The sequence below is a fragment of the Pteropus alecto genome, unplaced genomic scaffold (genome assembly GCF_000325575.1).
Source record: "Pteropus alecto unplaced genomic scaffold, ASM32557v1 scaffold3, whole genome shotgun sequence".
Lineage (NCBI taxonomy): Eukaryota > Metazoa > Chordata > Mammalia > Chiroptera > Pteropodidae > Pteropus > Pteropus alecto.
This window is the reverse complement of record NW_006442484.1, coordinates 64,467,496-64,480,585: the sequence shown is the minus strand read 5'-3', so window position 1 is coordinate 64,480,585 and position 13,090 is coordinate 64,467,496. Positions and strand designations below refer to the sequence as shown.

Here is a 13,090-nt window from a genome sequence, read left to right as displayed (position 1 = left end):
ACCTGTCACATGACCCAACTTCGGTGCTTTTATCTGTCTTCCTCAGCCACGCTTTTGGAGAATTGTCTTTTCCAGAGATATGTGGCCCATTGTGGCCACTGCAGTGGGCTCTTAGTGCTATTAGACTGGTCTTTTGCGTTTCCTGCCTCAAATCCCCTAGATCTTTCCTCAAACACAGTTTAAACATAATAAATTACAAAACACATACAAAACTAAAACAAAAGAAAAAAAACCTCAGAAGACAAAAAAAAAAATCAATGTTGTTATAATATTTCATACAAGTCTGCAAGAATTAAAATTTGTCTGGAGGAAAAAAAGTCTATATTTTAAAGCACTACTCTTCATTTTTGAATGTTACTAGAGCAGGAGGTTAATAAAACCCAAGTGTACTGTGTTATGAAAGTGCTAGCAACTTTAATTAGCCAGGTTTGCAATGGTGAACCATTGCCACAAAGAGAACCAGAACCAGGTATTGTCACCTTTCCCCGACAAACTTTCTTCCAAAACCCAATCTAACTCTTACTCTTTGACTTGGTTTCTTATTGTCCCCGTGGACAATGTTAAATAGTATGGCTTGGGGAGGTTTCCCTGACAGGTGGCAGTGGAGCAAAGGCTTGAGAAGGCTGTGTGGACACTTGGGAGAATGGGTTCCAGGCAAGAAAGAGCCAGGTAAAAGCCTAAGAAAGGAGCATGCCTAGTGTGTTCAGACTATCCCATTGATTCTTCTAACTTCTTTTTTCTTCAGCCCATAAAAATGCATAAATCTCTCTAGTGCTAAACGAACCCTCCCAGCCCTTTCACATTCTAGCTAGCACTCACTCTTTTCCAGCTTTTTTGTGCAGTTTCTGAAAGATATTCCCTGCTTCTGCTTTTTTACCATTCACTCTCTCTCTAATCCATTGTATTTTTCTGTGAGCATCATTCTATGAAACTGCTTTCTTATAGGTCACCAGTGACCAGTAACCACCAAAATCCATGGCCTACATTACCTTATACCCTCCTGATGCTTTTCTCCATAGGCCACTCAATCTTGAAATGCTCTTCTCTTAATTTTTGTTACAGGATGATTCTAGTTTTCTGTCCCACCCTAGGCCCCCGACCAATTTCTAGCAACTAATGCTTTGTCTCCTTTGCTGATTCTTCTTTCTTCCACCTTGTGCTTCTTCTCTTTACGTATGTTCTCTTGGGCAATCACATCTTTGGGACCTGAAGGTTATGATTATGTAGGTGATGCCCACATGTAGCCAGTCCTTATTTCCTGATTCCAATTGCCTGATGCACGCTGGCAACTCACGGTCTAGCAACGAGCTCATAAATTTCTCTCCTGATTATCTGACTCTGAATGATCTAACAAGGCATCCAGGCCCCCAGATGGGACACCTTGCAGCCATTCTTCACCCCCTGATTTCTCCCTGCACCTCTAGAATTCACAGCTGGTTAGTTGCTGTGGTAGATTCTACTGGTTTTCTTCCAATTCTTCAGGAACGTGAACCTCAGGAAAGGTGATCCTAGCTTTAGATCAGGAATAAATCCTGACCATTCTAAAGCAGGGAAAAGAGAAATAATAAACATCATAAATCTATCTAATAACGCTTGCTAGCATTCTAGGGGTGGATATGTGACAGTCTGAACAGTAAGATGAGAAGAAAATAGTGCTTTCTTTGAAAAAAAAAAAGCACACAGGAAGAGATACCTTCTTCAACTGGACAGTCATGCTTGCTTGTGGTGCCTGGAACTGTGGCAGCCTCTTGTGACCATGATAGGGACAAGCTTGAGACTTAAGGCAAAAAGACACCCAAGATGTAATGAAGAATGATAGAAAGAACCTGGGTTATTGATGATGCTGACCCATCAGATTAATCAATTCTGGAACCAACTACTTCTGGACTTCTTATGGGAAATAATAGCCTCATGGATTAAGCAATTAAATTGTTGTTTTCAATTCCTTACAGCCAAGAACATTCTGTCCCTTTTACATTTTCCTCATACAGGGTTATCTTCTCACCCTCCTCAAGTGCCTGCCTGGCAAACTCTCACTTCAAGATAAGGTTTAACTGTCACCTCCTGTATGATAGGGCACACTGATATGTTGTCATGAGATCTTGTGTTTATATCCATAACTCTCCATTAGACTATAAGATCCCTGGGGGTACTGTTAGTTTTTGTATTTCTAGTACCTAGATGTTTGTTGAATGAATTAATAAATAAATGGGAAGGTTTATATTATATTTTGGTTCAGTTTAAGGCTCCCACAAATTTTTTTTTTTTTTTTTGGTAATATTCAACGACAGTTCTTACAATAGAAACAAAATTTTACAAGGATGATAATAAACTTGGATGAATTCATTACTGAGTACCCCAGATCTTATACCAGGTACCCATTAATCTACTTAGGGACAGAGAAGAGTAAAGAGTAGAGAATGTGAATAGGATCAGACAGGATGGACTAAAATAAAACTGAGAATTCATTTGCGAAAGGTGTCATGAGTAACAAAGAGGTGTTAATCCTACGTGTCAATGTAACCTTTAGCAAAAAAAGAACTTTGGTTCTAAGAAATGTAACTGCTCAGAGTGATTTACATTATTCCAGAAGGTAACTCCCACTGGATGCTCCCAGGGATTTTACTTTAAAAAAGGTGAATAATTTCTAGAATAACTCCAAGGTGGTGTTAGATGCACACTTAAAACATTAAGAAATGTTAGAAGATATGACCAACTCATAAAAACCCTAGCCCCTGTGTCAGCACGGTTCAAAAGAACTTTCTGCAATGACGGAAATATTCTATATGCATTATGCATTATGGTAGCCTCTAGCCACATGTGGCTATCGAGCCCTTGAAATGTGGTTAGCGAGACTGAGGAATTGAATGTTCAATTTAATTAAATTTATATTTAACTAGTCACATGCAGCTAGTAGCTCCATGTTGGACAGTGCAAGTATGTTTTCTGTGTCCTGGTGTTAGTCAGGACAGGCTAGGTTATACTGCAGTAACAACCCCCAAATATTAGTGACTTAAAGTTTTATTTCTCTCTCCCAGTACACATCCATCACGTCATCTGGGGACTCTGTGTTACATCTCCTCCTTCTGGGACCCTCTTGGATGCTGCTGGTTATTGTAACAGAGGGAACAATAAAGAGAGCTCTGGAGGGTTTTACACTGGCAATCAAATGAATGCTTGGCTCAGAAGTGATACATATCACTTTCTCTCATAATTCATTGGCCAGCACTAATCATACAGTCCTATCCACCCCAGAGGGCCAGGAAATGCCACCCAATTACGGAGCATGGGGGACAAATAGTAGGTGAGTAGCACCGGTGACTGAACAAGTAAGCATCACTAAAATAATACATCAAATTGAACAAAAATAATTCATGGTTTTAAAAGTTAGGTGTATGTTTATACAAAGGAATCAACAAAACATATGCACAAACACCAGGAATGCTCCTTTTACAAAATCAAGGAAGGAAGGAAGATTGGAGTGGTTTGGTGTTTTACATATAATTTTTATTAAGCTTTTCAATAAGCAAATCAGTTAATTAAAGGAGAAAAAGAAGGAAGCATAAGCATAATTTATCTTCCATTATAATTAAAGAGGATAATTTTACCTTTTAAAAAATCTTTTTTTGAGAAATAAAATGAGTCTACCCAGTCTTGCAACAATAGGATCTTACTATAACTCTAAGTATAGGCTATCCGCGGCTGTTTAAAACTGATGTTAGACAATCTTGGAATTAGATGAGACCTTAGAGGCCAGTTATTTTAATCTACAATATGGGGATCCTTCCTACAGCTTTCCATATCTTCTGGGTGCAGAGGAAGCCCAGTGCTGTTCCGGGAATTCATTTGATTGGCAGACAGGTAAAACTGAGAACTCTTTCTGCTGTATCACAAGCAGTATCTCTGAGCTTTCAATGTATTTGCTCTGGCTCCACAGCCCCCAAGCAGAGGGGCCAGCCCCTTTGCTCTGTGAGAACCCTCAGCCCTCTAGAAAGAGTTTCTCTGTCCCCCGGGTTTTCTCTTTGGGGCTATTCCGCCTTGTGCCTTGCTCCCCATGCCATCTATTCTTCTATTAGCCCTTCTTGGACCATGCAGAACAGAGTTGGGGTAGGGTGCAAAAAAGCACAGACTTTGGGTACAGAGAGTTTGAGCATCAAATCCTAGATACTTGATTTGATTCTGAGTTCTCCATAAAGTGGAGAATAACTACATCTATCTCTTCATCTTGTTAAGAGGATGAAACAGAATTAGATCTGTAAACTAATAGATGCACAATAAATATTAACTTCATTACGATGTTTCTTTTAAAGTGTGATGGATAGAGTTAAATTCAATATTTTTTATGTGATCTGATCAGTAGAGAGTAAACTATTTCTCCTCTCTGGAATACCACCCTATTCCTTCATTTATATCACTTAAAATTATTAGCATTATCTTTTGCGGGCAGCCAGACATACCATTAATTCATGTTGTACTTAAATGTACCAATTTCCACTATGTCACAGCCTTACTTAACTTGTTGACATTTTAAGCCTCAAGTGTAAGTTAATCAGATGAAATTTGATAGGAATAATGGTCGTATTGGCTTGTTGCTCATTAGTTTATTTGTTTGTTTTGCTTTTCATAGACTTTTAAAAGAGCAGTTTTAGGATCACAGCAATATTCAGCAGAAGTTACAGAGATTTCTCATATACCCGCTACCCCCACATATGCATAGCCTCCCCCATTACCAACATCCCTCACCAGAGTGGTACATTTGTAACCACTGATGAACCTACACTAACACATCATTATCATCTAAAGTCCATAGTTTACATTAGAGTTCATTCTGGGTGTTGTGCATTCTATGGGTTTGGACAATTTATAATGACTTGTATCCACCATTACAATATCATACATAGTTTCCCTGCTTTACAAATCCTCTGTGCTCCGTCTGCTCATCATTCCCTCCCTAACCCCTGGCAACCACTGATTTCTTACTGTCTCCATAGCGTTGCCTTCTCCAGAATGTCGTATATTTGTAATCGTAGAGGATATGGCGTCTTCAGATTGGCTTCTTTCACTTGGTAATATGCATTTACGTTTTCTCCATGTCTTTTCATGGCTTGAAGCTCATTTCATTTTAGTGCTGAGTAACATTCAATTGTCTGGATGCCCACAGTTTATTTATCCATTCACCTACCAAAGGATATCTTGGTTGTTTCCAAGTTCGAACTATTATGAATAAAGCTGCTATAAACATCTGTGTGCAGATTTTTCTGTGGAGGTAAATTTTCATCTCCTTTGGGTAAATCCCAAGGAGCATGATTTCTGGGTCACATGGTAAGACATGTTTCATTTTGTGAGAAACTCCCAAACTGTCTTCCGATGTGGGTACCATTTTGCACTCTCACCAGCAGGGAGTGAGAGGTCCTGTCGCTCTGCATCCTCGCCAGCATTCAGTGTTGTCAGTGTTCCGGAATTTGGTCATCCCAATAGGTGTGCGGTCGTACACGCTAGCTTTTGTCAAGGTCTCAGTTGTTTGAATCATGACTCGAAGCTAAATATCAGCTGCCTCTTCAAGAGTTGTATGTTCTACGGACTTAATAAGTATGTGATTACTGGAAAGACCACAGACATTGGAGACCGCCAGACCTGAGATTTGTATCTTAACTCTGGTACTACTAGGGAGGAATTATTTAACTTCTGTGAGCCAGTTTCCTCCTTCGTAAAATGGAAGTCATAAATTAATAATAACAGTACTTACTTCAGTGAATTGTATAAATAATGTAACGTCTCTGATTTTATTCAAGTGATTAATAAAAATATTTGACCAGCAAGAGACTCAAGACTGAAACTTGTACCATATCACTATCGACTTTTCTCTAGGTTGAATAACCACCGTTCTTTGAGCACATATATCTGCCCCATCATCCAGCCCACACGGTTTCATCTTTCAGGTATATCTGGACATTTGTCAAATGCTTTACTAAAATCAAATACTCACTAAGGTATTTGTGCACCTTTTCCCTTCTTCCATCTCAGATTTTGGGTGGATACATACTATTTTTAATTCTCTCTTAATTAGTTCCTCCTTGTATTTCTAAAGGATATAGAGAGATCTCTGGTTTCTAGGTTACTACATTTCCTGAGTGGATGATCTCTCTACGAAGTAATTTGAGTTTCCCTGGCTTCTTTTAGAAGGAGTTATTGTAGAAAAGGGTACATGTGTTAGCTGAGACAAATCTCTCATTTTATTCGAGGGTTATGTGTGTGTGCACATGCATGTGTGTCTGTCTGATGGTGCAACAGGGCTTGAATTACATCTTTGGAACTCTTTGATCTTATCTATCTAGTCAGTATCTCCACCATCAAATCAGAGCTTAGACTTCTCACCACTTTTGCTATCATCACAAACAATCAGGATTCAGTAGAAGGAGATAGTCTGAAATTTCATTCTAACCAGTAGCTCATTCTATTCAAACTCTTAAAATCTGGCTGTGGTGGGGTGGTAATGTGTTTTGACAGTACAGGTAGTGAAGGAAGAAGCACCCCCTAGGAAATCATAATGAAAAGTCTTAAGCAAATCTTTTTGTTGACAACTTTATCCAAGAAACCATCTTCTCTGGCGACTATTCTAAACTTTAGACTAATCCTCTCCTTGCCACGGAAGTCCTTCTGTTTGGAGAAATTGTAAGTGAACACAGGAGTGATAGGCCTCTGTAAGCACTAGCTCTGTCTCCAAATTCTTTCAATTGTCAGTCTCCCATCTGTCCTGATGTCCTTTCTGCCCAAGGATCTCTCCATCGTATAACGAAATGGATGCAATTATCCAGAGATCCTCTTCTCAGACTATCTCAGACTCTGTGTAATTTTTGAGCCAATCACTGTGAAATTCTAGGCAAATGACAACAGCAATAACTTTCCATTGCTTTTTCTTCAAGTGTTATGTAACATTGCCTTGGACATCATATTTAAAACATTTCAGGTCACAGGTGATGGTATAAAACCCTTGGTCCAGTGTGGAGTTAATTTGAAGCTTCTTGGTAGCTAAAGCAAGTTAAAACTGAAACGGCAGTAATGTAGCCCTGAAAATAAAATGAAGAATAAACAAAATCAAAATAATGAATGATATAGTACAGATTGAGAAAGGAAAATCTGTTAAACATTATCGAAAAGTTACTGATAGAATCATATGTATCGACAGAAAAGGCAATAGTAAATTATAACAGAGGCAGCATCTTACCTGTGGTAATAAGAACTAAGTAAGCTGTAAAATAACCAAAATCTATCTTTGAATATACAAACTAGAGTTGTACCTCACCACACCCCACTGTATACATTTTTACCGTTCCTGAAACTTGACATTTTGAGGACCTTTGAAGAGTCTGAATTTTGAGACACCGCTGCCAGTTACAAGTCCCCTAACCCAATTTACATTTTGAATCTCTTAAAAAGTGAATATTTTAACATAAATTCAATTTAGTGAAAAAAATTTACAGGCCCCAAGTGTCTGTTGATTACAACTTTTAGTCTCTTTAACTCCAGCGCTGCCAGATTTTGCTGATCCCAAGCCATTTATTAAACAGTTTAATTGCTCTAGCTTTTCCCTTTTGCGGTTCATCTCCTACCGGTTTTATCTCCTCACAGTAGTGCCAAGGGCCTAGGGACATCATGAGATTCCTGCAATAAAAGCGAAATCTGCCTCCTCCTTTTCTTTGATTGCTGGCGTTAGTGCCACGCAGCATTTAATTGATTTTCTATTGTGACCAATTTACATCTATGAGTTAACAATGCTTTGTGAAAAGTCACTATAGATCAGAGAGGTGGGGTTATGCTTCTACCTTCTAGCTGCTTCATAAAACAAAATAACAACAGTAGAAATGATGGTTATGCTTAAGGAGCGCCATCATCGGAGGCCATTTCCATCAACGTCTTTGATAATTTTATAAAGCTCAAATCTTTTACTTTACAGAACGTAGCGAAAGCACATCCTATTCTCATAACTAGTGGGTTTAAAATGGCGTAATTACACAGTAAAATCTCTGCTGTAGAAAATATTTTGCTTAGAAAACACCATATTATTTTATTGTCTATTTTAATTTCAATTGTATGTTGTCGAAATACTAACTCACGTAGTTCATAAGTGCTCTGAGGAACAGTTATAATTCTAAACATCCCTGCGCTTTCCAAATTTCTAAATACGACGATCTTAGAAGATCCAGAAGGCAGACATCCTTGGTGTGTACATGCCTTCAAATATCAACGGCTAACGAGAGATCCGAGAGAAAGCGGCAAAAGGCTGTATCTTGCCATGTGAACGATGTTGTGGGGTGGGGTGTAGGGAGCATGCCAGTGGTTATCATCTAGGCCTCAAAAGTTCTGTTAGGAAGCACAGCCAAGCTGTGGTTGCCAAATGGGAGGCCAGACCGTAGTTTGATGCATGTGTCTTTGGATATAGCCAGAGTCACCTAAAGGGCTGGCCGGCTGGCTCCGTGCATGGGTCCCACCTTGATTCCTCTCTCTTGATTACTGTCCCCTCTACCCACTATGGTAGGCTCAGTATGGGAAGTGCTCTTGTAACATCTAGGGCTGTCTGTATTATGGTTGCTTGGGGGTTGTCCCACCTGGCTTCCTGTGCCTACCGGCGGAAATCCCTTTAAGGTAGGGTAGCTCTGAGAAAATACTCCACAGCATCTCTTCCTCCTAAAGATTATCCCGGAAAGATGGGCTGCCCAGGGCTGACTGAGGAGACTCCTGAGAGCAGCTGCATCTGTGACATTTGTGGATGGCTCCTGCCTGTCCATCAGGCCCCTGTAGTTCTTAGAACTTGCCTTGAATGAGAGGACTCCCTATAACCATGCAACTATGCAGAAGGTGTAGCCTGAGAAGCCTGTAGCAGCGATGATTTGACTCTCATAGACTTCTAGAATCATCTCTTGGGCAGGTTCTGAAGCAGGACTTCACTGGCACTGCGAGCAGGAGGCCTGGTGGTAATTTGTACCATTATGGTGACTAAGCATCCTAGGTCACCTGAGATTGTGCCAGTTTCAGCACTAAACATACCACATCTCTGGATACTCCTCAGTCTCAAGCAAATGGGGACAGTTGGTCACCTGATCTTTGATTTTGTCCTATCAGCTGACAGAACTATATAGTTAAGGGGATACAAGATGCCAGTTGTAATCCTTTATTCCACCTCTGTCAGCCAAAGGCCTCATAATGACCTGTCCATTCTGTCTGAGGAGCCTTACCAGTCCTCTGGGAGTGGGAGAGACAGGTAATGCACGTTATTACTCTCCTTTCACAGGGAGTTAGGTCACCTGACCCTAGAGCGGGAATGAAGAGCCAAACACAGAACAGAGGCGCTCTGCATCCACGGACCATGCCCTCTGCACCTGGCAGCAATCTCTTTTCGACCCTGTCCATAAGGAGCCTCACTGTTGGGACCACGTACCTGGAAGAATCTTGGCGATGTCATCCTTTCTCTTCACCAGCATTTGCTAAACTGGGCTGGGTGGTGACCTTTCTGGTACAAGGCCAAAAGGTCACACATTTCTGGTTTCAGCTGCACTCCTGAAACTGTAAACAAAGACTCCTCTATAGAGAAAAAAAAAAAAAAAAAAAAGAGAGAAGCACCAACATATTATTTCCTGGGATTTTTCATGGTGTACTTTTTATGTCTTTGTAATATTTGTCACTGGAAGAGATGTCAAAACATGAGCCAGACTTACCAACCAATAATTTATACTGACTCATGGAAAATTTACTTTACTGAATCTACTAATAGCTGTCAAGTGCCTCTTATTCAATCTAATTCAATGCATATTTACCAAATGAACACTTGGGTAACGCATTATGCTAGGTGTTAGAAGGTGGCAAAAATAGGAATAGAACTGGGGGAACACACACGCAAACAAACAAGGGCCAAAGTGAGGTGCAAACAAAGAACTATGACAGCCCCTCTTCTAAGTCTAAGGAGCTCAGGAAAAGCATGGACAAGGGCCCTTTGAACCTTGAAGGATGACCATGTTAACAGGCAAGGAATTCCAGGGAGGACAGTCCTGCCTGAGGGATCAGCGTGAGCAAAGGCATGGAGGAAGGAAAGTGCTTGAGAGAATTGCAAGTAATCTTGCTTGGTTCAAGCAAGACAAACTAGAAGATAAAGTTGGAAAAATGGATTAGAACCAGAGGGTGAAGAGAGCTGCTCTCAAGCCAAGGAGTCTGAATATTAGTCCCAGTGATGATGGGGAACAAGCACCGTGCTGGGCTAGTTGTGTTTTGGAAAATTTCTAATCCTGCTACATTAGATACATTAGGCAATCTATTTAAATAGACTCTCAGGTACAACTTCTGTAAATTAAAAAAAATTGAAATATATATATGTGTGTGTGTGTATATATATGTGTGTGTATATATATACATATATATGTGTGTGTATATATGTATACATATATGTATATACGTGTGTGTATATATATATATACGTATATGTATACATATACGTTACCCAAGTGTTCATTTGGTAAATATACATATACGTATATATATATATATACACTACCTTTGTCCTCTGATTCGTGTAGCAGGTTAGTTGAGAATGACGGCAGTTGACATTTTTATAAATGCCTGTTCGTTAAGTGTGTTATTCCCGGGTGCTTCCTATGCTAAAATTGTGGGCCTAGTCCTCCAAAAGTTAACATTTTAAGGGGCTCATCTGCAAAATGGGGATAATAAAACTCCCTAGCAGATTGCAGTAAATTTAAAGAAGATAATGTATATAAAACATCTTGGGTTGTTCCTGATACACAATATGCTTTTAATAACCAGTAGCCATTGTTACAAGCATCAGTATAGATACCATCTGAGAAAAAAAGCAAGAAGCAACAGCCACATTGTCACAAAGCACATCCACAAAACCTGCTCAGGGCATCTCTCTACTTGGGCATTGCTTTGTCAAGGCTGACAATCTGCATAAACCTGGGTTACTCTAAATACCACACAATTTAATAAAAAGAGAAGCTTCTAGCTCTGGCGCACTGAAAGCATAAAATGCCTTAATAATATTGTTTGCTGGAAACTGCTCGCACCTGAAGGAAAGACATAAACCTGCATGCTGGCTCTGTCTCGCTCAGCCTAGACCTATGCTGAGAGTGATCTGTGGCCTTGAGTCCTTCGGTTTGGAGTTAATTACATATTTGCTAGGCTGGAAAAGGAAGACATCAAGTTTTGTTAATATGCATAATACATCTTCAGAGGTACATTATAATAGACAATTTCGTATTCTACTTTCTTTTTAGCTCATGTCATAGCATAAACAAACAGCTAAAATAAACGGAGCAGAACGTCACAGATTACTCTCAAGTCATCTCAAGTCCAAACCAGTCTGGGAACTTCCCTCAGAAAGACATGTCCTCTTGCCTTGGGGGACAGTGGCATGAAGATTCCCTCAGGCTTCCTTGCCCCTCAAAAGCAGCAGCTCCTCAAGAGCAAGGAGGAAGGGAGGAAGAAGGGCGGGGAAAGAGAGTGAAAAAATAAGGTGAGGGGGAGAGAGACAGACAGACAGACAGACATTATCTGGCAGAACGGTGCTGGGAAAGCAACCAGTTATTCAAAGGGATGCCAATTTGCCTGGGACTGCCTGACTGTCCTTCCCAATTCACAGGGAAAAAGGAAAAAAAAAAAAAAGCAAGGGGGAAAAAAAAGAAGGGAAGAAAGAAAAAGAAGAAGGAAGAAAAGCAGCAGAGCTGTTCTCCTGCAGCAATCTCACCACAAATGCAAAACCTTCCATTCGGCTGACTCCTCATTAGCTTACTGAATCTGACAGCATAATTATCGCAGCTGCTTTGCGCTTAGAATAAATAAATACGAAAGTGGGTGTTTAAAATTTTTTTTGAGAAGGGAAATTCAGTCATCTAGACAGTCAGTAGGACAAGTTTATTTAAAACTTTTAGATTCTTATGTATTTAGATCATTTCGGAACAAGATAATGAGATAGTTGTCTTTCAGTCTAATTGAGTTCCTAAGCTTCTGGCTGTTGGCTGTCACCCCTTTCAAACTTTGCTTTAACTTTCCTTCCTTTAGAAATCTGATCCTGGTGTCTCCATTTACTCTTCCTGGGCTGAGAACCTGGTAAAGGCTCAGTGCACTGGAGTGCAGAAAGTGACTTAATGGGATTGAGGAGCTAAATAACCTTTCGCAGGAAACAAGATAATCGAATCTCTTTTACTTGCCTGTAATGGCTAAAAGAGAAAGCACAAGTTAAAAAGAAAGCTTGGAAATTAAACCATCATTTCGAAATGTCTTGTAATTCCCCTTGTCACGTGGTTTTTGCACTACTCTTGCACATCATCAATCCATCAGCTGGGGTTGCTTAGTGCATTTAATTATTCAGAGTGCACACAGCCTCATGACGACGCCGTAATTTTAGCTCATGTGTATGTATATAGGCTTCATATCTTCAAAGCCCAAAGGATCACACAGTACTTTAAATTGAACTTGCTAACTAACAAGGAGCCACTTAAAACACTCTGACTAGGGGCACAGCACATATGCATTTCCGATTAAAGCAGATGATCTTTCCTTTTAAAATTAATTAGTGCCTATTTATCTTTTCCTCTCCCTCCCACCTCTCATTCTCTCAGGACCAAATTTATATGAATCCTTGTATTCAGTGAGTTAAAAGCTTTATAAAATAAACATTCTGTCAATCTGGGGTAAAGGAAACTAGTATTAATTCTTGTGCAGGTTGAGATATTGAGGTTCATGAAGGCCAATAATGCATGTTACACTGGGGCATGGGGGAAACTTCAGGTCCTTTAACTCTCGATCCAGAGCCTGGACTTCCTGTACTGTTGGCCTTACCTCATTTTTTTAAACAATAGAGGAAATATAATATCAACATTAAAGAAAACTTTGAAAAAGGAATAAATTTTCCGCAATCCCCCTAAACTAGAGGAGCATTTTAATTGTTATCTACTACTTTTCAGTTTTGTTGATATGCATAATACATTTTCACAGGTACATTATAATATGTATTTTTGTATCCTACTTTCTTTTAGCTCATGTCATAGCATAAATATTTCCATATTACCACACACTCCTCTGAATT

At 39.7% G+C, this 13,090-nt stretch overlaps 1 protein-coding gene across 3 annotated transcripts in view; it reads right to left on the bottom strand.

Annotated features, from left to right (window-relative positions):
- Positions 1-6,860: 6,860 nt before the first annotated feature.
- The window catches only part of CDK15 (cyclin dependent kinase 15), a 78,991-nt gene continuing 72,761 nt past the window's right edge, over positions 6,861-13,090 (bottom strand). The window contains exons 13-14 of one of the 3 annotated variants that reach the window (XM_006921360.1): positions 9,437-9,579; positions 6,861-7,067 (exon numbers count right to left, since the gene is read on the bottom strand). In XM_006921360.1, coding sequence (XP_006921422.1) covers positions 9,470-9,579 — 110 coding nt within the window. In that variant the 3' untranslated portion in view covers positions 6,861-7,067; positions 9,437-9,469. Of the gene's footprint in view, positions 7,068-9,436; positions 9,580-13,090 lie in introns of those variants that run through there. The other 2 variants (XM_006921358.1, XM_006921359.1) reach the window with 2 other exon arrangements.